The sequence below is a fragment of the Charadrius vociferus genome, unplaced genomic scaffold (genome assembly GCF_000708025.1).
Source record: "Charadrius vociferus isolate BGI_N301 unplaced genomic scaffold, ASM70802v2 scaffold423, whole genome shotgun sequence".
NCBI lineage: Eukaryota > Metazoa > Chordata > Aves > Charadriiformes > Charadriidae > Charadrius > Charadrius vociferus.
The window spans coordinates 939,894-965,070 of NW_009648149.1; the positions used below are offsets into that span (position 1 = coordinate 939,894).

Here is a 25,177-nt window from a genome sequence, read left to right on the forward strand (position 1 = left end):
TTCTCATCCTCTAGGCATGATCCTGTGCCTTGCCATCGTCTCAGAGCTTATGCTGCTTTTTATTCCCTTAATTTGTGTTTCGGTGCCGTGTGGCAAAAAAGCAGGGGAATAAAAATTGCCACCTGGGTTGGCTTTCACCCTCACAAGAAACAGCCGACTTACCTATTCCTAGAAAATAAACACAATTGGCTCTCAAATTTTCAAAGACCTCTCTGCCTTAAGAAAAGTGCAATATAATAACGACAAAACCATGCCATGAATTGTTCACTTACTTTTCTGCCTATGCAAATTCTTCTTCATAATTTCTGGAAGTCAGTGTTTCCAGATCGTAAATCTTCAGGAATTAATAAATATCCAATGCAGCAGCCGGCACCTTTTAAATATTTTAAATAATGTGATTAAGCTGGAAGGTACTCTCTAAGGCTGAAACTAAGACTATCAGAACCAATAATGTTGTGTGATATTGTTCAAAGAGAAAACGCTATGTACTTCCCTGAAATAATTAATGAATAACTAATAATTCTTAGCTTTACACTATGCTGTTTTGTTCTTTTTAATATGACAATGTGTCTGTGAAAAGGGGTGGGAATATTTTCATATAAATAAAAACAACAAACGAATTTAGTGCAGTTGCGATGCCAACACTTCCTCTGCCCTTGCCCATGGCAAAAGGCCACTTCTTTGTGGCAGGAGGTAAACACACATTATGGTCATCAGCGGTGGTTCTGATGAACGTTGGAGGCCAGGAAGGCCCTCTGAAAGTGCTCTCTTGGACGGATTGGATGGATTGGCAGGTGTTGAGGTGGAAACCCGTTTGGATTGAAATTGAAATAACATCAGATGCAGAGCAAATTACGTTTAAAATCTTGTAGAAGAGTAAACACTTTTGCTATTAATTACTAATATTCTACTGATTTTCTGTTTCAAATATTTCCAACTTAGGGACTAATCCGTGTTCTGTCTGCAGACAGATTTCCTATGGTACCTTGAAGCATCTCAAGGCAGCAGAGTTTATCAACTCAAGAAGCTGAAGGTGTGGAGTGAAAAAGTTTTCATTTGCTTTCTCTCCCAGTCGTTCTGTCCCGCTCTCTCTCTCTCCGTTCCGCCTTCTGGTTCTTCCGCAGGCTGGCAGGTACCTCGCACCTTTGTCACGCCCAACGGTAGAGCAGAAAATCTGATGGGTTCTCACAGTTAATAAACTGTACATCAACTCTCTGGAGCGGTGGAAGAGGCATAGGAGTAAAGCCGGGAGGTTAATTATGCTAATCACTCATGAAAATTCAGGTAGCATGCATCCCCATTTATTTCAGGCGCTTTGCCAGATAAAAAGCTCTGCTCCTTTTCGAAAAGTCCACAGGTCAGCAAATATTTAAAGAATTATCTTGGTTTCGCTCTAAGTTTGCAGATCTCCAGTTCTGAGCTGCTGTTTTAGAAAGCGATGTGATGGGCTGCTGAGAATCGCAGGAAGTAGAGGGTGGGAGGTTTGGAAGAACATCTTTATTTAAAGGAGGTAATTATGAATAAGTGTATTGATACGGTGCTCAATGAATTATTTGACTGCAAACACTGGGTAAAATGCCTCAGGCGTGTCTAGTCTGTTCGGCTTGGAAGGGGAGGAGGTGCTATGACATCGTTGGCTCCTGTGCTGTCAGTGCAACAGATTAATCACAGAATCACAGAATGGTTTGGGTTGGAAGGGACCTTAAAGACCACCCAGTGCCACCCCCTGCCCTGGGCAGGGCCACCTCCCCCCAGCCCAGGTTGCTCCAAGCCCCGTCCAACCTGGCCTTGAACACCTCCAGGGATGGGGCAGCCACAGCTTCTTGGGGCAACCGAGCTCACCGAGCAACTGGGGCTCACCGCCCTTATGGTCAAGAATTTCTTCCTTATATTTCATCTCAATCTCCCCTCTTCCAGTTTAAAACCATTCCCCCTCCTCCTATGGCTCCCCTCCCTGACCCAGAGTCCCTCCCCAGCTCTGCTGAAGCCCCTTTAGGCACTGGAAGGGGCTCTGAGGTCTCCCCTTTTTGGCCTTCTCCTCTCCAGGCTGACCCCCCCCAACTCTCCCAGCCTGTCCTCCCAGCAGAGGGGCTCCAGCCCTCCCAGCATCTCCGGGGCCTCCTCTGGCCCCACTCCAACAGCTCCATGTCTCTCCTCTGTTGGGGGCTCCAGAGCTGGACGCAGTACTCCAGGTGGGGTCTCACCGGAGCAGAGTAGAGGGGAATAAGCATCACCTCCCTTGAATCTAATCTGCTGTTTGCCCCAAGGTGCCTCAGAGCAGAGGCTGTGGGAGGGACGAGGTGAGGCTGGAGGCTCCCGTCATCCCTCGCACGGTGCTGCAGGAGCAAGGAAGGTTTTCCTGGAGGGATCCCCGGGGTGCTCTCCCCTGCCAGAGCACCTGCAGAGGAACTGGTCTCCTGTGGCATCCCCGTCCCGATGCTTGGAAGGAAACTGGCTTTGGAGACTCTCCATCCTCTGTAGGGGAGACACACTGTGTCTTTTGAACCTGAAGAGAAAACTTGCTCTAAAAAAAGATTTGGTGGCAGCTATGGTTCATGGTGCGTAAATAGCAGAACACCCGCAGAGCAAAGAGCAAAGGAAGAGGGCTCATTTGTGCGTGTTAACACCTCAAGGTGTAATCACAGCTCCTTCCACCACTGACGTGAAAGGGCACAGAACAACGGAGATGTTGGGGCTTTTGCTGGTTGTGGAGCAGGAAAATTGGTCCCAGGGCGGGAGGGAGGAGAAGGGGTTTGGAAGGGGCGGTGGGAGCAGAAGCTGCGGTGGACTTGGTGGACATGATGGGGCTGAGGCACGTGCCGGGAGGATGCAGGATGCTGCCGGGGAATTGCAGAGAAGCAAAGAAGAGTTTGCAGTGTTTGCAGCACTTCCAGTAAATGCCACAAAGTTCACACATGTTTGCTGTCAACTGGTGGCTGCACAGAGAGAAAGAAACCGATATCTGTATTGGCTCCGTTAGCACCACTTCTCCTTAATCCCGAAGTGCGCGGGGCCGTTCCGGGAGCGCAGGAGGGTTGGTGGTGGGTCCGGACTGTGCCGTGAGCAGGAGGGGGCGGCTCAGCACCGGGGGGGAGTCGGTGCTGGAGAGGTGCGGGTTCCCGGAGAGAAACCCCATCACTTCTCAGCTGAGTGCTGCTGTCATTCTTCAAGCAGAAAGCGTTTTTAAAGGGAGATCTCAGGACTTTGGCACCTAACGGAGATGCCAGGCACAGCAAAGCCGGTTCTTTATTTTAGATCTGTTTTGGCTGCCGTGAGACAAAGTTTTGGGGTGCCGATTTTAAACTCTGTTTTACAACGGCTGCTCGTCTCCCCTGCTTTACATAACTCCTGTTTATCAGACTTTCCAGAAACCGTCGTTGCAGATTTCTGTCCCATTTGTGACACAACAGTCTCCCTCTGCAGGATAATGTAACCTTTGCATGGTTCATAAATAAATAGTGTGGCTTATGGGGGGGATCTCAAGCTTTGGGCCCGGAGGCAGCCGGGGCTTGGTGGCCACCAGGCCAGTCACCGGCCATCGATGCATCAGCTCCCCGACGCTCTGAGACGGTCCTGTAAAGAAATAAAATGCGGTGATGATAATGAGCAGCTGCACAGGTTTTCTTTATGCAGGGTCCCATGCTTTGAGCAGCGGTAAACATGGGAAAACTGATTTTGAGGACAAAAGTAAAAGGATCACCTATAATTGTGCCTGAGTTATTTTTATCGTTCAGAGAATTTTCCTTAGTGTAGCAAACTTTTAAGATGTTATTCATAAGAAACCATGGAGAACCCGGAGAAAACATTTATCAGATCATCAACATCATGCAAAAGTTCTTTGCAGGTTTCTGGTGTGATTTTCCAGTTCTGGAGCTCGGATGTATTGTTTTATGTTCTGAGCTTCTGGGTGTTTTTCGAGGCTGAACCCTGACCCTGGCGGTTCCCTCTCCCCTTGCTGCGGAGCTCAAAGCCAATCTTCTTTAAAGCAGAAAAATTTTAGCAGTGCTGTTTTTCGGAAAGGATTTTCTATGTTCTGAAGAAAGTGGCTATAACTCAATGCCAAAACCAATTTCACTGGGGGAAAAAAAAAAAAAAGATGCTGTAGTAAGCAATAACAACTCTGTTAAGTGTTTGACATCTGCTTTGGTGAACACTCGCCCACTGCAGGGTGGTGGGGAGGGGGTGCTGGCATCCCCTGGGGGCGTTACAGACAGCTCCTCCGGCGCCCAAAGCACCACTTACATAAAACCATAAAAAATTTCAAGTCAAATTCTTGCAGGTTCTTAGGGAAAGGAAAGGATTGCAGGACTTTCTGTAAATGAGATAGAACTTTTAACCTGAACCGCAACAGGATTACTGGTTTTAGAGACACAGCCTACACTGAAATGAGTCATGTTCTGACCTGGAGTACATGTCTCACCATTTGGGGGATGTGTTTTGTGGAGGAAGCGTCTCCCACTATGTCACTTGGTGTTCTCAGAGATGTGTCTGAACAGCTCTGCAGCAGGGCACTGCGATAGCCCCCGGGTGGCATTTCCCAACCGTTTTTCCTGTGGCTCCTCATGCTCACCTCCCATGGTCCCACCTTGCTGGGAGTGGAGCAGAAACGATGAGGTGGGAGCACGAGATGGAGACCCATGGGGTGAACGGGTGTATCGGAAGGGTTCCACAGGTTGAATCGAGAGCAAATGTTATGAGGAACGGCTGAGGGCCCTGGGGGTGTTCAGCCTGGAGAGGAGGAGGCTGAGGGGAGACCTTCTCGCTCTCGACAGCTCCCTGAGAGGAGGGGGGGGCGGTCTCTGCTCCCAAGGAACAGGCAATGGGACAAGAGGGAACAGCCTCAAGTTTCCCCAGGGGAGGTTTAGGATGGCTATTAGGAGAAATGTCTTCCCGGAAAGGGCTGTCCAGCCCTGGCACAGGCTGCCCAGGGCAGTGGTGGAGTCGCCATCCCTGGAGGTGTTTAACAGAGGGGCAGCCGTGGTGCTGAGGGACGTGGGTTAGTGGTGGGCTTGGCAGTGTGGGGTTAACGGTTGGACTTGATGATCTTAAAGGTCCCTTCCAACCTAGACGATTCTGTGATTCTACGATTCTATGAATTTACCTACAGATTTATAAGACAATTTTTAACTTACCTTCTTAGCTTTGCAATCCAGGTCAAGTGAGTAACTGGACCAGAAGTGAGTGTAATGGGAGCTTTTGGTCCTACTTGACTGAAGATTTTTTTCATTTGAAGGAGCACCCAAGTACTATCCAGGCGTAACCCCGGAGAGTGTAGTGAAGGCTGTTTGGAGACAGGCGCGTGCCAAACATCCATGTGGTACGCGGAATGTGGAAAGCTTTGTGCGCAGTCCCGTGCTGTTCGTTCCAGGGGCAGCGAGGTGGGAGCTCCAACCCTGCCTGCGCTGCCAAGGCTCTTGGAAGAAGAGGCTGTGTGCAGTTTTAATTAACCAATGGAGAAGAACTGTTTTTTTCAAAGATTAATAGGTCTATGTTTTAATTATGGGGAAATAATAGACTAGAGAGCTAGGAAAGTGGGAGGTATCAAAAAGCAAGGATTAAAAACTTTAAGGAAGCTGGGTGAGGCTGTATTTTTCTGTACTTACAGAAGATCATCCCCATTAATAATGATCGGAAAAATAATAAGATACCTCAGCCCTATATGAAAGCTAACATTAAAATCTATTTTTTATGCTTGTTGAGTAGAGAATTTCTGATTACAATCATCAGTTAAAAGATAAATTGTTCTTTTTTCCATTCTAAGTTTAAAAATAGAATAATTATCTTCTGAGTTCAGTTCTAGTTTAATCAATACTTTTCCCAGCAAAGTAAAGGTAAAAAGAGCAAAAGTCACTTTTATTTAGTGATTGTTATGCTTTCTTTAATTGTGCTACAGTGTTATTGTTAAATTCTAAAAATAATTTGCCCTACACATAGATTTCAAAAGTTACGTTGCAGAAAATGCGGCCGTGATGCGCAGGAAGTTTAAAAATAAACAAAATTTAAGGAAAGAAAGGAAAGGGGGGGGGGAGGCCACTAATATTTGCAGTTTCTACTGGTTGTCATCTTTTCAACAGATTATTTCCCATACATTACCGTTAGAAATGTTTTACTGTGGGACTTGAATTGTCCACCAGTGATCAGCAACTGTGGACCTTCAGTGGTGTGATCCCAGGGGGATTTGGGTGTGCTGATCTGGAACTGTGCATGGATGTGGCATCATTATCCCTGGTATTTATGGCACTTAAAATGAGGAGAAGTTGCAGAAGAGGTGGGCTCATAGCTTGAGGCTTGGACTCATCCTGAGGGCACTGCGGTGGGTGGCTGCCAGCTCTTCGTAGGCGCACATGAAATCAAACCTCTGCTCAAACTCACTGCTCATGCTTGCTCACAACTTCTGTTTTAAATTCCCTGAAATTTTTGGAAGACTTAATGGGCAAATCGTTTCAGAGTGCAAACCCAAATTTTAAGTTTTTAGTAAAAATTAACTTGGCGACTCCTGTTTTAGGATTTGTAACATATTTTGCTCAACTACACTGCTGCAGTCTTAAGGAAATAGAGATTCTCGCGGAGGGGTTTGGTCAGCATTGTCCTCTGCGGGTGCAGCCCCAGCGCTGAGCGTGGACACCTCCAGTTGGGTTCCCCATAGTTCCCATTGGTTTGCTGTGCGAGGTCTCGTCTCTTCAGAGCGGCCGTCCCTGCCCCGTCCTCACTCGCGAGATGGCCAAGCGTGCCCAGGTCCCTGCCGGCGCAGCGGCCTGGAGAGGGGCAGGGACGGGGAGGGCGCGCGGGCAGCCAGGCTGTTTGTCTTCTTGTAGGAGCTGACCCACTGCAGGGTTTCAGGCAAAAGAGCTGTTATTGCTCCAGATATGTTCATGTTCGTGCAATGAAAATAGTACAGAGTTATCACTTACTGTCTGCAGCTTAAAAACTACTGTTAAAATACTGTTCTTAGTTAAAATCACAGCATCCCAGACTGGTGGGGGTGGGAAGGGCCCTCTGGAGCTCCCCCATCCCACCCCCTGCCAGAGCAGGGGCACCTCCAGCAGTGGCACAGGACGGCGTCCAGGCGGGTTTGGGATGGCTCCAGAGGGGGAGCCTCCCCCACCTCTCTGGGCAGCCTGTGCCACTGCTCTGCCGCCCTCACAGCAGAGAAGGCCCTCCTCAGGTGGAGATGGAACTGCCTGTGGTCACCTTTGTGCCCGGTCCCTCTTGTCCTGTCACTGGGCACCACTGGAACCAGACTGTTCCCATCCCCCGGCACCCTCCCTTGAAGGACTGATCAGCATTGATGAGATCCCCCTCAGTCTTCTCTTCTCCAGACTGAACAGCCCCACGTCCCTCAGCCTTTCCTCAGCAGAGAGATGCTCCAGTCCCCTCAGCATCTCCGTAGCCCTTTGCTGGACCCTCTCCAGCAGTTCCCTGTCCTTCCTGACCCGGGGAGCCCCGAACTGGACACAGTGCTCCAGATGTGGCCTCCCCAGGGCAGAGCAGAGGGGGAGGATGACCTCCCTCCACCTGCTGGCCACACTCTGCCTGATGCAGCCCAAGAGACCATTGAAGAAGAAGAAATTAAGAAGTGCATCCAGAGATCAAGTACGTGAGAAATGCACTTGTAGGGAGAAACGCAGTGTACTGGGTGTACTGGGTTGCTGTGGTGTTGCAGTCTGAGTCCATGCACACTGCTCCCATCCCATGGGCTTGTTTGGGGTCGGTATTTTTGTTTTCTCGGTGTTTATTCTGTGCAAATGTTCATCCATACAGAAGTGTTTGGTTATGTCCCACAAAACATACGTGGAAAGACTGCTCTTTCATAGAAAATTGTAAAGGTTTTGGGGGAAAAAAGACCAAGCCTTCACTTACAGGGGAAAAAAAATCCTTATTTGTCCTTATTTCTGTTCCTCTGCAGTAAGAACAGTGCAGAAGCATTGCCTCCGATGGCCAGAAAGACATGTGGGTGAATATGTAGCCCAAGTTGCCTGCAGAATGGTTTTAAGCAATAACTGCATTTTCAGAAATGAGAAGTGATTTGCAAACAGAAAGGGTTTGAATTTGTTAGATTAGAAAACATTTCTGAGATGAATCATTTGATTGCTTCTTCCGCGGAGTAAACATGCACTTTATCCATTGCATCTCGCGGGCGTAGTGGGAAAATACAGCGTTTTGGCTGCTGGTTAATTTGAAGGCTATCCTGTGCAAAACATTTCAGCCAAATTCAGCAACATTTTCAAATCAGTTCCCTCCCACGGTGTTAGGGAACATGCATGGGTTTTCAGTAAATGTAGAGAAAAGAGTACTTTGGGCTCTTGAAGGAGCCTGTTAGGGAACATATTTAACCTGTTTTCCAAGAACCTTATTTGGAATATAATGTTTAGCCTGAAACGGATGTGCTTCCACAATACAACACGCTTCGTCAGGGTCCGAACAAGACTGAAAGGTTTTCTCCTAGTTACATTTTTAGAAATACCTTTTGTGATTTTTTTTTTTCATCAAACTTGAAAATCTTTCCCAACAACTAAACATCTGTTCCATCTTTAGTCCTTGCTTTTCATGTTTTATAAGGAAATTGTATACTGCTTACTTTTTGTTAATTAGTGGGGTATAGAAGAAAGTTGGGTTTGGCAGGTTTTCATCTCTATCCAAGATAACCGTGCACCTATGATAATTAAAGGAAAAATTCTTATTTGTTTTAGAAAGTTATTTTGAGAAAATACCTTTGTGTATCAAGTAAAACAGCAAGAGGTCTCATGTTCCTTTCTGCACTGCTGTGTCTCGCCTTCTCTCAGCAGGACAGCCTTGATTTCAAAAGGGCTGTGTTTATACGAGAAGGTTTTGGGAACCTGTGGGGCTCTGGGAGCAGGGGCCGTGCGGAGGCTCTGAGGATGCTTTGGAGCTGCCGCGACGGCTCTGCCCTTCTCGGCATGGTTTTCAGCTGGCTCGCTTTGCGTCTGATGAGAATTCCACTTTTGTCTTTAATTAATACAAAAAATGTCATCTTTTCTTACCGCTTTTTCTTTTTTTTTTTAAGTGTTCTTTTTTTTGTTCTTAGAAGCGGCTCAGACAGCAGGGAATTTGAGGCTGGTTTTGTGTGCTGGGAGAGGAGGAGGCTGGTTTTCTCTTTTGTGGGAAGAAGCCATAGCGTTAACGCTTTCTTGCATGTTTTTGATGATGTGCGTGTGTGTAAACAATGAGGGAGTTAAGTAAAATGGCAAACGGTCACTGAAACTCCAGGCTACCTTCAAAAATACTCATTTATAACGGACTGCCTCCAGCTGCTGCAGAAATACCAGTAGAAAAGAAACGCATTGTAGAAAAACGTCAGTGAATCTGAGGTTTCTCTGCTTCTCCCCGGTTTTCTGTTCATTAGAATCAATTTGAAAATGTTCATAAGACTGTGCAAGCGGCTCCTCGCCTTCTCCGAATGGGACCAGACCCCGCAACACTCCTCCTGCAGGGACGCACAGACGTCAGCTGCGCTCTCCATCCTCAAAGCGATGCTTCCCCGTGACATCCCAATTCTCTGCTATATAAACTGTGATTTTTTATCCTGTGTCGTACGCAGCTTCTCTCAGAACCCTTTCAGATTTCATGTTGGGATCATTAATTAAATGAATGGTTATTCTCATGATCCATTTCTGAAGAATTTCAGCCTGATGCTTCTAGTTTCTTATTCCTAAAGGGAATGTCATTTTTCCCCTTAAACAATACCGCCGTATGCTTAAGCTACGAAATCACCATTTCCTCCCACCTAACAGCTTCCATAGTTGCGCTATTTCAATGTTTTATCAAAGAGATGAGATCTATTGCGTTCTCTTCCTTTGTTGGAATTCCTTCATGTAAAAAACCTCTTTATCAAACAAAAATGCCCCATTAGTCTGTTGCGCTTTGTAGTACCTTCCTTCAACTTTTAACGTTGTCTTAAAGCCTTCAGTTCTATTCTGGGCATGGGGGTTAGCCTAAAATTTGCCTAATTCACTCTCCACGTTTCCTTAAATGTGGATAATACCTTTATGGTTTCCCAGTCACGTCGCACCACTTTCACATTGTCTAAGGAACCCCACGTGCTCCTGGATGGGCAGTTTCATGCTCTCAGGCGTGAGACCATCAAGTTTATTCTCGTTCATTCTCTGCCCTTGGCTCCCTTAGCTGCTCTGCCTCTTCCCACGCGCTGGATCTCGCCTTCTTGATGGAAGACTGGAGTATAGCACTCAGTTTGGTTTTGAGCCATAGTTAAATATCCTTAACCTCCCTGCGGACAGGCTCAGTCTTTTTCATCAGCTCATAGAAATGAAGCTCCTCCTGCACGCTCTCTCTGTCCTTTTATCCCCCCGCTTCTCATCCCTCTCCTTGCTGGCCGTTCCTCTGGGACACCCTTCTCCCAGTCCGGTTGCCCCATGCTCTTTACCCAAGCTGTCACCGTTTGCTTTTGCTCAGGTCTCCTCTCCTGTCTCCAGCCCTCCTGTTCTTGTGACAATCATCTCCTTGTCTATAGCGAGGCGGTACCTGAAGTATCTCCAGTGTTTGTATTCTCCTTGTATTCTCATACCTCACCCAGTCCTGTGTTTATTGGTTTTCTTCTCATCATTACGTTTTCTTTCCTCACTTGCTGCTCTTTCATGCGTTTTCCTGGCTGCTCAGGAAAATCAGCGTTGTGGCTGAAGTTCAGGAGAGCATCCCCAGGCTGCCTTCCCGGGGGACTGCTTTCTCAAACACGGCCAAGTAGAATGTAGGCTGTGTCCCAAGCGTCCGTTGAACACGCAGTCAAAATGCCCATGGGACGTGGAGTGGTCTTTACCGTCCTTTCCATCTCCTGTCGCCAGCGTCGCTCCCCTCTTTCCAGATGACAGAAAAGTTTGATGGCTTCTCCAAAGCCAGCAACTCCAAAGTTGAATTAAAAGGGTTGCATATTCAAGGGACCATTTTTCTCCTGGCAGCCTGCGTGCTTCTGGGTGACCGCCCCTTTAGCCCCACCAGCGATGGGGTTCCTCGGCTCCGGAGCAGCTTCTCATCTTCCGGCATCGCCCCAGTCCCCCCCGGCCACCGCTCTCCCCCTCCGGGGTTCGGGAGCGCCACGCTCTCCCACCAATCCCCTCCGTGGGCATCCCGCCCCAGCAAACCTCTGCTTTCCTTCTTATTTCCCTAATGGTGCTGAGCAGGGCTCTCAGCACTGTTCACCCCATTCTTACGGCTTTTCCCCCAAAGTTTTCATCGTTGCACCTGATGCTGTGTTCTTCTTAGGACTCGGTGACATTTATTAGTATCCCTCACGGTGCGGTTCTCCTCACCCCGGCGTGCAAGGGAGCAATTTCAGCTGGAAAGCTGTTTCAGAGAGAAATTACAAACGCTTCCTAATACACAATACAAAATATTGACAAGAGCAGCATATTGCAGCGCCTAATTACCTTAGGAGAAGGTAATACTTCTGTTACGCCTGGGTGGCTTTTTTTTTTTTTTTTTGGTTGCATATCTACAGAAAAGATTTTCAATTAACGTTGACCTTTAATACTCCGACTGGTTTTTGAATCTACAGATGGTGAAACGGACTACAAATTAGATTTTGCAATATACCTTGTTCTTTATATTTCTCCACTGATTAGTTGCAGACAGTTTGCGGCACCTCCGCCGGTGTGTTCTGCTTGCGATTCCCTCGCAGTCTCCGGGGCCGTGTTCAAACCCCCGAGATATTGTGTAGAAAGGCTGTCAGACTCTTCAGATGTATGTGTTTTCATTCTCCAGCTGTACTTTTTACTCATTTCAAAAAAAAAAAAAAAAAAAAACAAACAAAAAAACCACCACCAAAATTTCATGGAGGAAAATTTTTGAACTAAAATTTAGATGGCACGGAATGTGTTTGGGGTATGTCTGCTTCTGATTGTAGGGGTGGTGTTAGTCACCGAGCTGCGGTTAAGGTGACTGTTATACCCTGCAGAACACTATTTTTAGTTGTTGGTCTAATAATAATTTTAATAAAGCTAAAAAATGGGATAATAAGCAAATCACATTCGTTTGAGTCACTACCATACCAAAGATGTCTTAAAAATTATTCAGTAGACCTATGCTTTATATTTCATCGCTCTTGTCAGCGGGGAAATACATGTTAATTGAATGCATGTTTGCTTTAAACGAGATGTCTTGAATATGATTAGCAATGACAAATCTAATAACCTTTTGAAAAGGAAAAAAAAATATTGTTTTGGATTCGAAGATGTCATTATAGTTTGTGGTGGAAAAAGTCTCTCGGTTCCCTAACTAAGCAGGCAGAAGTTGATCGTGTCTCGGGAAAAGGGCAGTCATTCTGCAGAGCCCCGTGAAAGCGGAGGCGGAAGGGCGGCTCCCACCATGTCATTGGGTCCAGGGCAGAAATAACGGAGACTTTCTACCTCCTGCTCCACTGGACGCCCACAGCAGGAAAATCAGAAAGGAAGAACTTGGCAAAAACCCATGGTTATGTTTATTGTGTGTTTGTGAGATAGGCTTTGGGGGTGTGATGATTTGTGAATTAACAAACGACTCGCGGTTTGAGGTTCAACTCTAATCTATTACAGCGGTAGTCGGTCTAAAACTCAATAGCAGGTTAACGCTATTTAAAAGCCCTTCGTTTTCATACTTACGGTTTCACCTTCTTTCCCAGGTGTTACTTGGAAGATGGAGCTTCAAAGGGCGCCTGGCTGAATCGGTCGAGCATTATTTTTGCTGGAAGTGATAAGTGGTCGGTGGATCCTCGAGTGTCGATCGCAACAGCCAACAGAAGAGAGTACAGCCTGCAGATACAGGACGTGGACGTGACAGATGACGGTCCGTACACCTGCTCCGTGCAAACCCAGCACACTCCTAGGACGATGCAGGTGCACTTAACGGTACAAGGTATGTGTTTAACCTAAGTGCAAATCGTTACTGGAGATCTACTGGAAAAATAATCATTTATAGACAGGAAATGTCAGCTGAGCACATTTTAAAGAATTTCCTCCTTTCTTCCTCCTTTCTTCCTCTTTCTTGGATCTGCGTGACCATAGACTGTATGTGCCATTGGCTCTGGGCCCCTGCAAATAGGTAATTAGCCCAGAAGGGTCTCCGACTTGCCAAAATCAGGTTTAAATCCTCACTCTCTGACAACTGAACAAGATGTAAAAATGTAAGGGGAAAATACCAACACAATAGTTGAGGTATCACAAGCATTGTTATAAACCAAAACATGGTTATAAAAACACGAATTAACTCATCAGCTTAAAAAAAAGCAAAATTAGAATAAATAAAGCAATTTTTCATAAACAGAAATTCTATTGGATTCAGAAATTTAACAGAAATTCATTAAAACCAAAATAAAGTGAAGACAGCATAAGCTGATTTTGCATTAAAATCCATAATTTTTGTTTCTTCCAGACGAGTTCTTTCACAGAAATAGTAAGATCACACTATTGTTAATAAGAACAGTCCATTTATTCCCACGAGATAGGTTTCTGTTCTGAGCGCTCCAGAACAACACTGTCAGTTTTACACACAGGGAGGTAATATTTATCGTATTGTTCCAGAGTGAACAATTCTTATTTCTGATTGTCTTTATAGTAGTTAATGCCCTCGTGCAAGGGGCTAAAAAAGAAAAGTTGGAAATTAATTGCATGTATGAAACATATAAACAAGAGCTTAAAATTAATTAGGCTAACTACATGTATAGAGAGAAATAATAACTCAATAGTTAAAAATATGCATAATTATTAAGCGGTTGCATTTATATCTTCAGAAATGCAAAGTATAACCTAAGGCTTTAAGTTATTAGTCTTTGGTGTAATCATCATTAACATTTTCTTTTGCATTTTTATGAGTATTAAAGCAATGAATATAAACCAGAAGAATTTAAATGGCAATCTCTATTAATCCATATGGCACACCAAAATCCCTTACAAATAACATCTATGAAACGCTTCTCAGACTAATTACCCGTAACCATCGGACCTTTAGACCTGATGGTTTGTAAGGAAGTTAGACTGTGGCTCTCTAAGAGCCAAGTGTATTTGTTACGTAACGAACGTTATTTTATTAGTGCGGCCAAAAAGCCGTCACTTGGTGACTTTTAGAACCTTCCTCCGAGGCGGCTGTTGCGTGGAGACCCCTAAACGTTCCTGTTTACATGGGGGGTGTTCAGGGATTGCAGAAGTATTTGTCTGCTATGGGATTGGGAAGCTGGAACGAAGAAGCTGGGACAGTACCCGTTATTGTTTCAATTGCGTATATATGGTCAGTCACTCCAATATTATTTTCCGTAGGGGGTAGGGACCAGCTCCGTGAAGCACAGCCAGAACAAGCGGACCATTTTCAAGCTAAGGTTAAATAAACAGTCCCTGTCTCTGTGTTTTTCGCGGTGTAGTTCTCCTAGCGCTTCTCCAGAAGGGAAAGCTGCTGAGCTCCTGCTCGTAGAGAGCCGTGCTGCACCCGCTGGGCGGCAGAGCGGGATCAGCAGCGCTGGAGGATGCCCCATCCCATCCCCGTGATGACTGTGGCCGGTTCTTTCCGTTCCAGCTCCTATCTTTATGTACATACCGCTATAGATACTAATAATTAGCGGCCGTGCAGCGGGTGCTCGGTGGGTCAGATGTGAGTTGTACCAATGGCTCATCCCACAGGGGCAGGATCCCGCCTCGAATCGACGCGCAGTGATTTAGAGAGACCCGCATCACGCTTACCTGCCGTCGGTACCTGTCCCGGGGACCCGAATGGGACTTATGCATGTCAGCGCTGTTAATCAGGTCGCTTCGTACTTAGTCGGCTAATCAAGCCGTGGCTGCGCCTCGCGTGTGCCGAGGCTCAGGGGGGAGGGATGCAAGATTTATGCATCCTTTGAGATGGAGACTGACCTGTCTGAAAGTAACCGAGGCTGGAAAGGGAACATCAAAGGGCTAATTGGTGCTGTAAGCTGATGTATCCTCTCCCGCCGCATAGGGTTCGTAGGGATGATATAATAACATTTTATGGGAGCGGTTTTATGTTTCCTTTTAATATTGTTCGTGGCTTTGTATTTCGAGATTAGAAACAACTTCTGCTATTGGGGAGAAATAAATGAAGGGAAAAGCAGGTCTTTTTGCCAAAGTAAAATCATTCAGTCAAAGGGACGGGTTTCCTTTTACGCTGTGAATCAATGATCGGCAGCAGACCTACAGCAGCACATGAAATAACAGGAGAAAAAGAAAATTTGAAAGCAGAGTCTTCGCCCTTTAAACTTCCTCTGCCCACAGGCTGTATTCTGTCGAGTGGCGTTGAAAGAAGACGTTCTCCTGCTGCAAACAGCAGAGCTGGAGGAGCCAGGGGTGTGTGCCTCCTATCACAAATTAAATGAATAAAGACTTACGTCTGATCATAAGCTCCCAAATAGGTTCAAACTCCAGATTGCAAAATTATTTGCTGTGAAAATCCACTTTAAAAGCCCTGTAAATCCCACTCTCTCTCTTTTTTTTTCTTTTTTTTTTTGCTGAGTGTGTGAGGTCTTTCTATACACACAGAGCCAGTAGCTGTCAGTGTGAATATCCTCTTCTCTGCTCTTTGGGCTTGACAATTTCTGAACATATTCGTGTCAGTGCTCCAGAGAATAAATGCACTTTAATGGGTTAAAGATGCCTTAATTTCCATGAGTAAAACGTAGAAAGGTAACACAGTCAGCAAATAACCACAGGCGGAGGGAAGCGGCAGCAGCTGAAAAAAACATCACTGTCCCCGGCGCGGACACGGGCAGCAGCCAGACCTCCAGGGTTTGGCCACGGTCAGTCAGGACTCTCTGGCAGAGCTTGAAGTTGAGTTCCAGTCTCCCAAACGCCTGCCCAACGCCTTAACGAGACCACCTGCTCTGGTCTAGAGCGCCCTTATTTGTTACGGAGTTACACCATTTTGTACCAAGAAAATGAATCAAAATACTTCATAAAAGAAGAAAAAAGGCTAACGTGTCTTTAGCCCACGTTTACATCAGTGAAAGAAAAATCACATGAAAGAGAGGAAGATAATCCAGTTCACTTTATTCCAGTGACCTTATTAAAAAGAAGTGAGAATTATGAAGTAATTAATTAAAAGTTTAGAAGGTAGGAGTTTGTAATCAACTCAGTCTGCCTCAGTGCCAGATGCTCGATCTGCAAAGTCGTGAACTGCAGATGATTTAAACATCAGACGTTTGCCACGGTAAAGTAAAAAAATGAAATAGCTCTTACCACACTGTCTTGCTCATAATTTTTCTAGCAAAAGGTTGCAATTTCTGCCATTTCTAATCGGACATGTATTCTACCAAAGTTTAAATTGCATCCTCCAAGCTGTGTGTCCCTTTCAGTTTGCAAAAACGTTAAGACTTCTTTACCGATGTCCTTGAGAAGTCACTTTGCGGCGGGGCAGAGCGCCAGTCCCCGGTTCCCCCGCCTGTCGGGGCGCAGCGGTGACGCCGCGGCACCGTGCGGGGAGAGGGCAGGTCGGGCTCTGGCTTGTGGCCGCGGGGGACAGAGGCCAGAACGGGGTGCTCAGAGGGACCCGGCCGCCAAGGGAGCGCTGCTGGGACAGTTAGGAGAGTAGAGAACACATCTGAACGAGATCGCTTTGTTTAACCTCGCGAAATGAGGGCTCAGGGAGAATTTTGTTATGCTTTATACGTGCATTTGGGGTGGCTCCCAGGGAGGGAGAACAAGCATACCGGCTGAGGGAGAGCTCTGTTACAAGACAAATATAACTCTCCCAGTCTATGAGGACAGGCTGGGAGAGGTGGGGGGGGTCAGCCTGGAGAAGAGAAGGCGAAAAAGGGGAGACCTCAGAGCCCCTTCCAGTGCCTAAAGGGGCTCCAGCAGAGCTGGGGAGGGACTCTGGCTCAGGGAGGGGAGCCGCGGGATGAGGGGGGACGGTTTTAAACTGGAAGAGGGGAGATTGAGATGAGATATTGGGAAGAAATTGTTGGCTGTGCGGGTGGTGAGCCCCTGGGGCAGGTTGCCCCGAGAAGCTGTGGCTGCCCCATCCCTGGAGGTGTTCAAGGCCAGGTTGGACGGGGCTTGGAGCAACCTGGGCTGGGGGGAGGTGGCCCTGCCCAGGGCAGGGGGTGGAACTGGGTGGTCCCTTCCAACCCAACCCATTCTGTGATTCTGTGATAACTTAGCCATGAGTGAATTTTCATGAGCGATATGGGGACGGTTGCTGATCCCTGTCACCTTGGGATGGGTTGTACAGGGCGAGTGGCCGGGGTGCAGGACAGTGGTTCACACGGGGGTCTGGGGGGGCAGAGGTGACCGTGAAGACAATGAGTGGGGTTCGTGGCCATGGTCTTCCGAACGATGGGATTAAGGATCCGACAGCTCTGTTTGTCTCCTTGAACATGAAGGAGGAGCCTGGCCGTGCGCCTGGTGGCAGCGGCGCTGGGATGCGCTGGCAGAGTCCGGGTCAAGGGGTGTTTTTTCAAGGCTGTGTTATGGTCTGTCGTGGATGCTCAGCTCGAGTAGGTCTGTGGTTTAGGCTCTGAGGTGTCGGTAACAGGTCGCATTCCCTTTGCCCCCCCGTCCCCCACGGTCTGTGCTGCCCGGCCTGACCCCGCTGCACCCTCTGCCCTGCCCGTCCCCCCGCAGCCTGCCTACATCAGCGCTTGCCAGCCGTACCAAAATGCGAACCCCGGGGAATCGGTGACACAAAAACTTCCTTACATTAGTTACTTGACATCCTAATTTTGATTTTAATCCAGCCCGTGCCGGGCACAGTGGGGGCTGCTCCCGGGACAGACCCTGTGCGTGTGAGAGATGGCGCTTGCTCCTGTCCTGCCCGCTGCGGCGTCTCGTTTCTGTACGGAACCCGCGCTCGACACGCTGTGCTCCTAAATAATTCAGTTATCTATGTAAATGTGACTTATAGATTCAGTCAGAAACCACAACCTATGTTTTTTGCTTAAACGTGTATAATATTTCCAAAGTAATACTCAAGGCACTTTTTCTGTTTAATAAACCTCCTTAATGTCCCCTAAATATTAATGTATTGATTTAGTCTTTGCAATGTTTGCAAAGTCTAATTTTTTTTCCTCAATCAGGCCAAGAGGGACTTGCATTTGGAGCTAACGAGATAAATCTTACCCAAATTTATTTAAAGTGGGGCAAAATAAATATGCAAAAGACTTCAAAAATCATATAACAACCACTTTCCAGCAAAAACTGACAATCCATTACTCCCTTAAATTGCTACGCTCAAGTGGGATGTCAGTTTTTGTTATAAAATTAACTCACTAGTGCCAGCCACTGTTATCATCTTGTCCCTGCTCAGCGCAAGAAGAAGAAGACTTAGAGAAATTGTTCTGGAGGTGGCGGCGGCTGCGTGAGGTTCCCTCCATGATGGAGACCCCCCGGTCGAGCGACCCACCCGCTCCCGCACACAGCGCGCTCGCGCTCGCCCTTACCGAGGGCTGCATCCGCAGTCATTAACGCGCCGTTAATGACCCATCAGAATGTTTCCTCCAGGATTTGTATTTTTTTATCCATTCATTAAATTCCTCCCACATCCGTACCTCTCACAGCATTCAAATGAGCTGCAGGGGCTCTCGCTCTCTAAAATATGTATGAATGGCTTTTACCCTTCTTTAAAAGACTTAAATCATGGGAAAGTGTTTGCATTAGCAGGTGATCTCATTTACAAGGATGTAAATCGGGAATATTTCATCTGAAGTAGAACAGGGCTGTGCTCAGCTGAAACTCGTAATTCTGCAGCGCTGGAGGTGCTTTACAGTCGTGGCTGCAACCGAATTTCCGTTATGAGCCTGAAATTTCCATCTTCAGAAATCTGCAGGCAAAGGATAATCTACACAAAATAATCATTTGCTCTCTGGTCTGAAGTATATTAGCTCTGTTACATTTGAATTAAGTTGAATGAGTCGGTTTGTGCCCCGTGAGAGCCTTGCGAAAGCTGCGCTCAGCAGTCCCGAGTGTCTTTCGGCAACTTCTTGCATTACACAGCAGTGCCAGAAGCAGAACTTGGGGAGGAGAAAATAAGGGGCAAAGCAGAAAAACCCAACAGCTTAGGTTAAAGAACATAAGGGGCTAACGCAAAGCGGGAAGATCTAGCGTATTCAGTTCTGAGCTTTGCGTTCGCGAGGTTAGTTGTGTTCTGCATCCCGTCTCCACACATGTCAACGGCTTGACACTGAAAAAGGGGAGATTTAGATGAGATATGAGGAAGAAATTCTTGACTGAAGAATTCCAAGCCGGAGCGGCGCGTACACTCCCTGCTGGTCCTTTCTAAGGCACGGCCAGGGTAAGCTCCCGCCCCGCAAACAGGGACCTCCCTCCAGTCAAACACACACAACCCGCTGCAAAAGCTGCGTGAAAAGAGTTACCGACCTTTTTGAAAGACAGTTTTAAAACAACATTCAGGAGACAAAGCTGATTCGGAACGAGAGTTTATCGGGGAGTGAGGTGGTGGCTGTGCCCGCTCTGCACTGTGGGTCTCCTCTGGTTCTTACTGGCGTTAAGGCAGATAGAGCTCAAATCTATTTGTGTTTGACTCATCTAAACTGGGTGATGTGAACAAAAACTGTTGGGCCAGCTTGTATTTTTTTTATTATTTTTATTCCTTTTTAATTATGGTGCAGATCATAGAATCATAGAACCATAGAATGGTTTAGGTTGGAAAGGACCTGGCAGATCATAGAGTTCCAACCCCCCTGCCCTGGGCAGGGACACCTCCCACCAGCCCAGGTTGCCCAGGGCCACCTCCAGCCTGGCCTTGAACACCTCCAGGGATGGGGCCTCAACAACCTCCCTGGGGAACCTGTGCCAGTGCCTCACCACCCTCACAGGGAAAAGCTTCTTCTTAATGTTTAATCTAAACCTGCCCTCTTCCAGTTTGAAGCCATTCCCCCTCGTCCTATCACTCCATGCCCCAGTAAAAAGTCCCTCCCCAGCTCTCCTGGAGCCCCTTTAGGCACTGGAAGGGGCTCTGAGGTCTCCCCTTTTTCGCCTTCTCTTCTCCAGGCTGAACCCCCCCAACTCTCTCAGCCTCTCCTCATAGGATGACCTCCATAGTCTTCTGCATCTCAACGAAAAGGCTTTCGTTGAGGCGTTTACAATCAGAAGTGTTTGACTTCAAAATGTGAAAATAACGTTGTGGTCAGTGCCGCTGGGCGGGGGTCGCGGGTGGGCTCAGCACGTGTTTCTGCAGCCCTGACGGCATCGCCACTGCCGGGGGCTTTCGCCCGGCGCTGCCCACGAGCGGGGAGAAGACACGGCGTCCCACGTCCGGGCGGGTTGATGAAGCTGCGGGAGTCCATTAGCGACAAGTCACTGGTAGGAGAAGGTGATGTGCGATTGCATCCGTGTAAGGCAAGAAATTGTCCAGGCTGCCAAACCTCTGCCTTTTGAGAGATTCTGTATTTACTGCATATGTCTTTTTTAAGGTTTTGTATCTCTCGAATGTGCTGCTCCCACTGAAGACAACGGCAAAAGCGCTGAGAGTTTCACTTAGGAAAGAGTCGACACTCACGGCAAGACTTGCTTGGAAGAGTAGAACTGAAATGCTGCTTTTTTCCATTGTGCGGCCTCAGAAATGCAATTGTCATTTGAAAATAGGGTGCGGCAAAGCGGAGATTTTAATTACAATCGCTTTACCCAAACGCCATTTCGTTTGAAGAGATCCTCCAAAATGTTATTCTGTAACTGTGACGAACTGCAGGTGTATTATTGTAAAGACATCAAATTTGGTTTATAACACTTTTAAGGGTTTGGTTACATATAAGTACATGTTCTTCTGACTGCCCTTACGATGGGCGCGATTATTCCCTCTCTGAATGCCCCTTTGACGTCCTGTTGCTTCAGTTAAAGGCAATGGGGCTGGCCTGGAAAAACTGAGATAATTACTTTGTTATTCATTGCCCTCATTTCCACATTGCAAGTGGGTTTGGAACTCGGTACCCTGAGTAAGCAGTATAATATTTTATTGAGCTTTCTGCTGCCTGTCACTGTGATTACTGTGATTTATCTGATTTCTTTTTCTTTGGATTTCCTGTTATTTCAACTACTGTAGTGTTAGACTGGCAGTTGTCAGGAGAGAAATAGGTGTCCCACGTTTAAAAGTTTAATTTTTGCTTGGAGTGTTACTAACAAAGGCAGTTAAATAGCCTCGGAGTGCGTTGGAGACCAATCTCTGCAACTCTCTGTTGCAGGGTCATCATTTTCATCAACTAGATTTGCAAAAGGATGTAAAAACTATCTCACCTGATGGAGGACAGATCTAGAACGTGCTTATTTTATATTACAGAAAGATTTTTAATCTAAATATTTAGTGAAGTCTTGCTAAGGAGGTGCAAAGCCACCGATTATCCTCAAACAAATTCCCAACTTTTTCAAAAATCTTTATCTTCTGTCTCTCTAAGATTGAGGAGAAAACACAAGAAAAGTATATTAGGGTCAAAACTTTGGCATGGTAAGATTTTTAGTAAATTCTTCCTCACACGATTCTAATTAACGCAATTAAAGCATGCCATGTCAGGAATTCTGTTCATTGTACTCAATGAAATCATAGATCTGTACATGAAAACCATTTCTGTAAAAACAGAATGGAAAAAACTGAAAAATAAAATTAAAGGACACATCAGACGCTCTGAAGAGGCACGGCCATGTCCCTTCCTCGCGTCACCCAGAGCAGCACATCTGCTGGGTCTCCGCGTGAAAGACTGAGGTCAGCGTCTTGCTTTTAGCCTGATTAGAACTAATAGCATCTGACATACTAAATATCCTAGTTGAAATACTATAATCTGATGAAAACCTTTTGTCAAGTCCAGTTAATGTTCAAAAAGTGAGACAAATGGAAACGGCACTGAAAATACAGGTTTCCCACAAAGCGAAGCTTTCCCTGCAGCATCCCTTGTCTGCTGATGCCACCGAAAACGTGGCATCGTAACTATCCCCGTACGCACTTTTAGAATCAATCACTTATTTAAAGTAACTAATATCTTAATCAAGGGTCTGGAGCACACGTCTGGTGAGGCGCGGCTGAGGGCCCTGGGGGGGTTCAGCCTGGAGAGGAGAAGGCTGAGGGGAGACCTTCTCGCTCTCGACAGCTCCCTGACAGGAGGGGGGAGCGAGGGGGGGGCGGTCTCTGCTCCCAAGGAACGGGTGATGGGAAAAGAGGGAAGAGCCTCAAGTTGCACCAGGGGAGGTTTAGGATGGAGATTGGGAAGAATTTCTTTACTGAGAGGGTCATGAGGCATTGGAACGCGTTGCCCAGGGCAGTGGTGGAGTCCCCATCCCTGGAGGGATTGAAGGGTGGTGTAGATATAGCGCTCAGGGACATGGTTTAGTGGTGGGTTGGCAGTGATGGGTTAATGATTGGATTGGGTGATCTTACAGGTCTTTTCCAGTCTAGGAGATTCTGTGATTTTTCTGTGATAATAATAAATCATAGAATCATAGAGTCATAGAATGGTTTAGGTTGGAAAGGACCTTGAAGATCATCCAGTTCCAACCCCCCTGCCCTGGGCAGGGACACCTCCCACCAGCCCAGGTTGCCCAAGGCCCCCCCCAGCCTGGCCTTGAACACCTCCAGGGATGGGGCCTCAACAACCTCTCTGGGCAACCTGTGCCAGTGTCTCACCACCCTCACAGGGAAAAACTTCTTCCTAATGTTTAATCTAAACCTGCCCCCTTCCAGTTTATAGCCATTCCCCCTCATCCTGTCACTCCATGCCCCAGTAAAAAGTCCCTCCCCAGCTCTCCTGGAGCCCCTTTAGGCACTGGAAGGCCACAATAAGATCTCCCCGGAGCCTTCTCTTCTCCAGGCTGAACTCCCCCAACTCTCTCAGCCTCTCCTCATAGGAGAGGTGCTCCAGCCCTCGGAATCACCGTGACGTGATACTTTCCAAGAAAATGTACCATGATCAGCGTGTGATTCTTAGACATTTTGCTGCTCAAAACTTTTAACCCGTTGGGCCGTAGGTTCTGCAGGTGGCAGTGGCTGTTGGGGCACACCAGGCGTCCCCAGGCTGCGGCAGGAGATGGAGCGGCGCTACCGCCGTGTCCCCCCGCAGCTCCCGTCCCCTCTGCCTCCCACCCCCCGTTCCGCTTCCCCTCTTCTGTCGCTGACCTGGAGAGGCGGGTTGGAAACGGGGAATAAATGAAGAGGCTGGCAGTAGTTTCTGCTGTGGAAGCGCTGCTAGAACAATGCCGTGCGACAACAATAATACTGATTTTTTTTCCTACTTCATCATAAGAGAGAGGGCAGTTTGCTGGGGGTGCAGGGTCCTGTACCCCCGGCTCGGGGGGCTCCGTGCTGGACCTGGTTGTCTTTAGTCTCTTGCACTGGAGCGATCAGAAATATTGGAAACTTATTCATACAAGGAATAGTTCATTTATATTACCTATAGACTAAAATCAGTGCACCCACAATAAGTAAATAGTGATTGCCCTTTTATAACTGTTTTCCTTTTAGACTTAAATTAAATTTGCATAACTATTGCTAAATAGAGAAAAGTATTACCTTCCGTTTGACAAGGGGGGACCCTGACAGACTTGAGAGGATAAAATCAGACTTATTTCATCGTCTGGAATGGCCCTTCTGATGTTCAGCAACATGAAAATCCAGCCCGTAAGGCATTAGTAGAGAGAAGTAAAGCTGGGGGACAGTTTCACGCACATTTATTTATTTAAGGGATCGCATAGCGGATCCCAGGCAGGAGTAGAAGAGACGTTGGGGTCCGCGTGCGCTGCCCCTGGCTGTCAGTAGTGTATACACAGGCGTGTGCAAGCACATACCTCTGGCTGTGCATATGCAAGTTCCTGGTTATATATATTCATATTTGGGGTCAAACGGTGGCGTAGTTCAGTATGAAGATGCTGAAAGCAGAGGCTGAGTATGGAGAGAGGTTTCCGAGTTTGCCTTCTCTTACAGCTGACCGCCTTCGGTAATTGCAGAGAAGCGCTGCGTTAGCGGTACAGATCTGTAACTGAACTGCTAATTCTCACTGATAAGATTTGGATCAGTTCACCACTGTCCTTATATTTATTGAAGGTAATTCTGCACATATCTTGAACTTTATCTAACAGGTAAAAACTCCATAAATCCAACCAGTTGTAAATGTCAATATTACACACTTAAAAAAACCTAAAAACATTGACATTAGCATCTAGAATTTTGAAACCCCATTAAGCATTAGTCTTATTGGAATAATTAGATAGTAGCATCTGTAAAACCGTGAAATGTCATTCGGGCTCTTCAGAAACCTGTTGACAAACCTGTTCTAGCTTTTCCTTTCGATGAAATTTAAATAATTGAGCTGTCTTTGGGTAACAGCGCTGTAATTAGTCTCCAGCGTTTTATTCTTCCATGTGGGGTCTTTGGCTCTGTACTTTGCTTCCCACTCCCGCAGAAGTGGAACTGTGTATGGCAGTGGTTTAAATGGTGTAGAGGGGGGGGAAGGCAAAAGCTGTGTAAAACAGAAAACCGGGGCTGGGGGATCCCGCATCCGCCATGGCAGCGTCGCGCTGCGTCTTCTCCATACGCATCATGCCTTGCGTGCTCTCCTGTGTACCGTGGGCTCTAAGGGAAAGCCACGCACCCCCCGGCACTGGGTAAACTGGAGCAGGGGACACGGGATACCTAGAGGAGTTGGGGGGTGTTTGCAGTGACCACGGGGGTACGGCGGGCTAAAAGGGTCTGCCACCCAAAACTGCAAATTCAAAACGTCGTGTAACTCAACGGTCGGGATTGTTCAGGGCGCCTTGACGAGGGATGAGCAAAGCTCTGACTTTTGCTGAGTTAGGTTTGCATGAGCGGTGGTCTGATTTAAACCGGACCGTAATTTTAACACACCACGGTCAGCCTTCCCACGCTGCCAGCAGTGCCCGGCCAGGTTCTACTGTTTGAAAAACATTTATGTGTCCCCTCCCGCCGCTCCTGCCCGTCCCGGTGCCCAGTTGGGAGCTGGATGCTCTCCCGGTGAGAAAGCCCAGTCCTGCTGGTGGGAGGACAGGGGGGACAGGAACCGCGGCGGCGGGGACCCACCAACATCCCTCCCTTCCCATCGCCACCCTCCGTGGGCGGCAGCAGCCCGTGGGCGGCCGAGCATGTTATTTTGCTCGTTAGGTCTTATTTTGCTTTCCTGCCGGTGCGCTGACACAGTCTCGCTCAGGAAAAGGGTGGGAAGACAGCAGACCCCCCCCCAAGCCTCCCACCTTGCTGTCCGGCGCTTTCCGCTCCCGCT

The 25,177-nt window shown here is 47.3% G+C and overlaps 1 protein-coding gene across 1 annotated transcript in view; it reads left to right on the forward strand.

Moving 5' to 3' along the window:
* The first annotated feature begins 635 nt into the window (after nt 1–635).
* The window catches only part of NEGR1 (neuronal growth regulator 1), a 171,248-nt gene continuing 146,706 nt past the window's right edge, over nt 636–25,177 (forward strand). Inside the window, exons 1-4 of the mRNA XM_009883989.1 lie at nt 636–693; nt 1,125–1,160; nt 11,876–11,906; nt 12,629–12,861. Of these exons, the coding sequence (XP_009882291.1) occupies nt 636–693; nt 1,125–1,160; nt 11,876–11,906; nt 12,629–12,861 (358 nt within the window). The remainder of the gene's footprint in view (nt 694–1,124; nt 1,161–11,875; nt 11,907–12,628; nt 12,862–25,177) is intronic.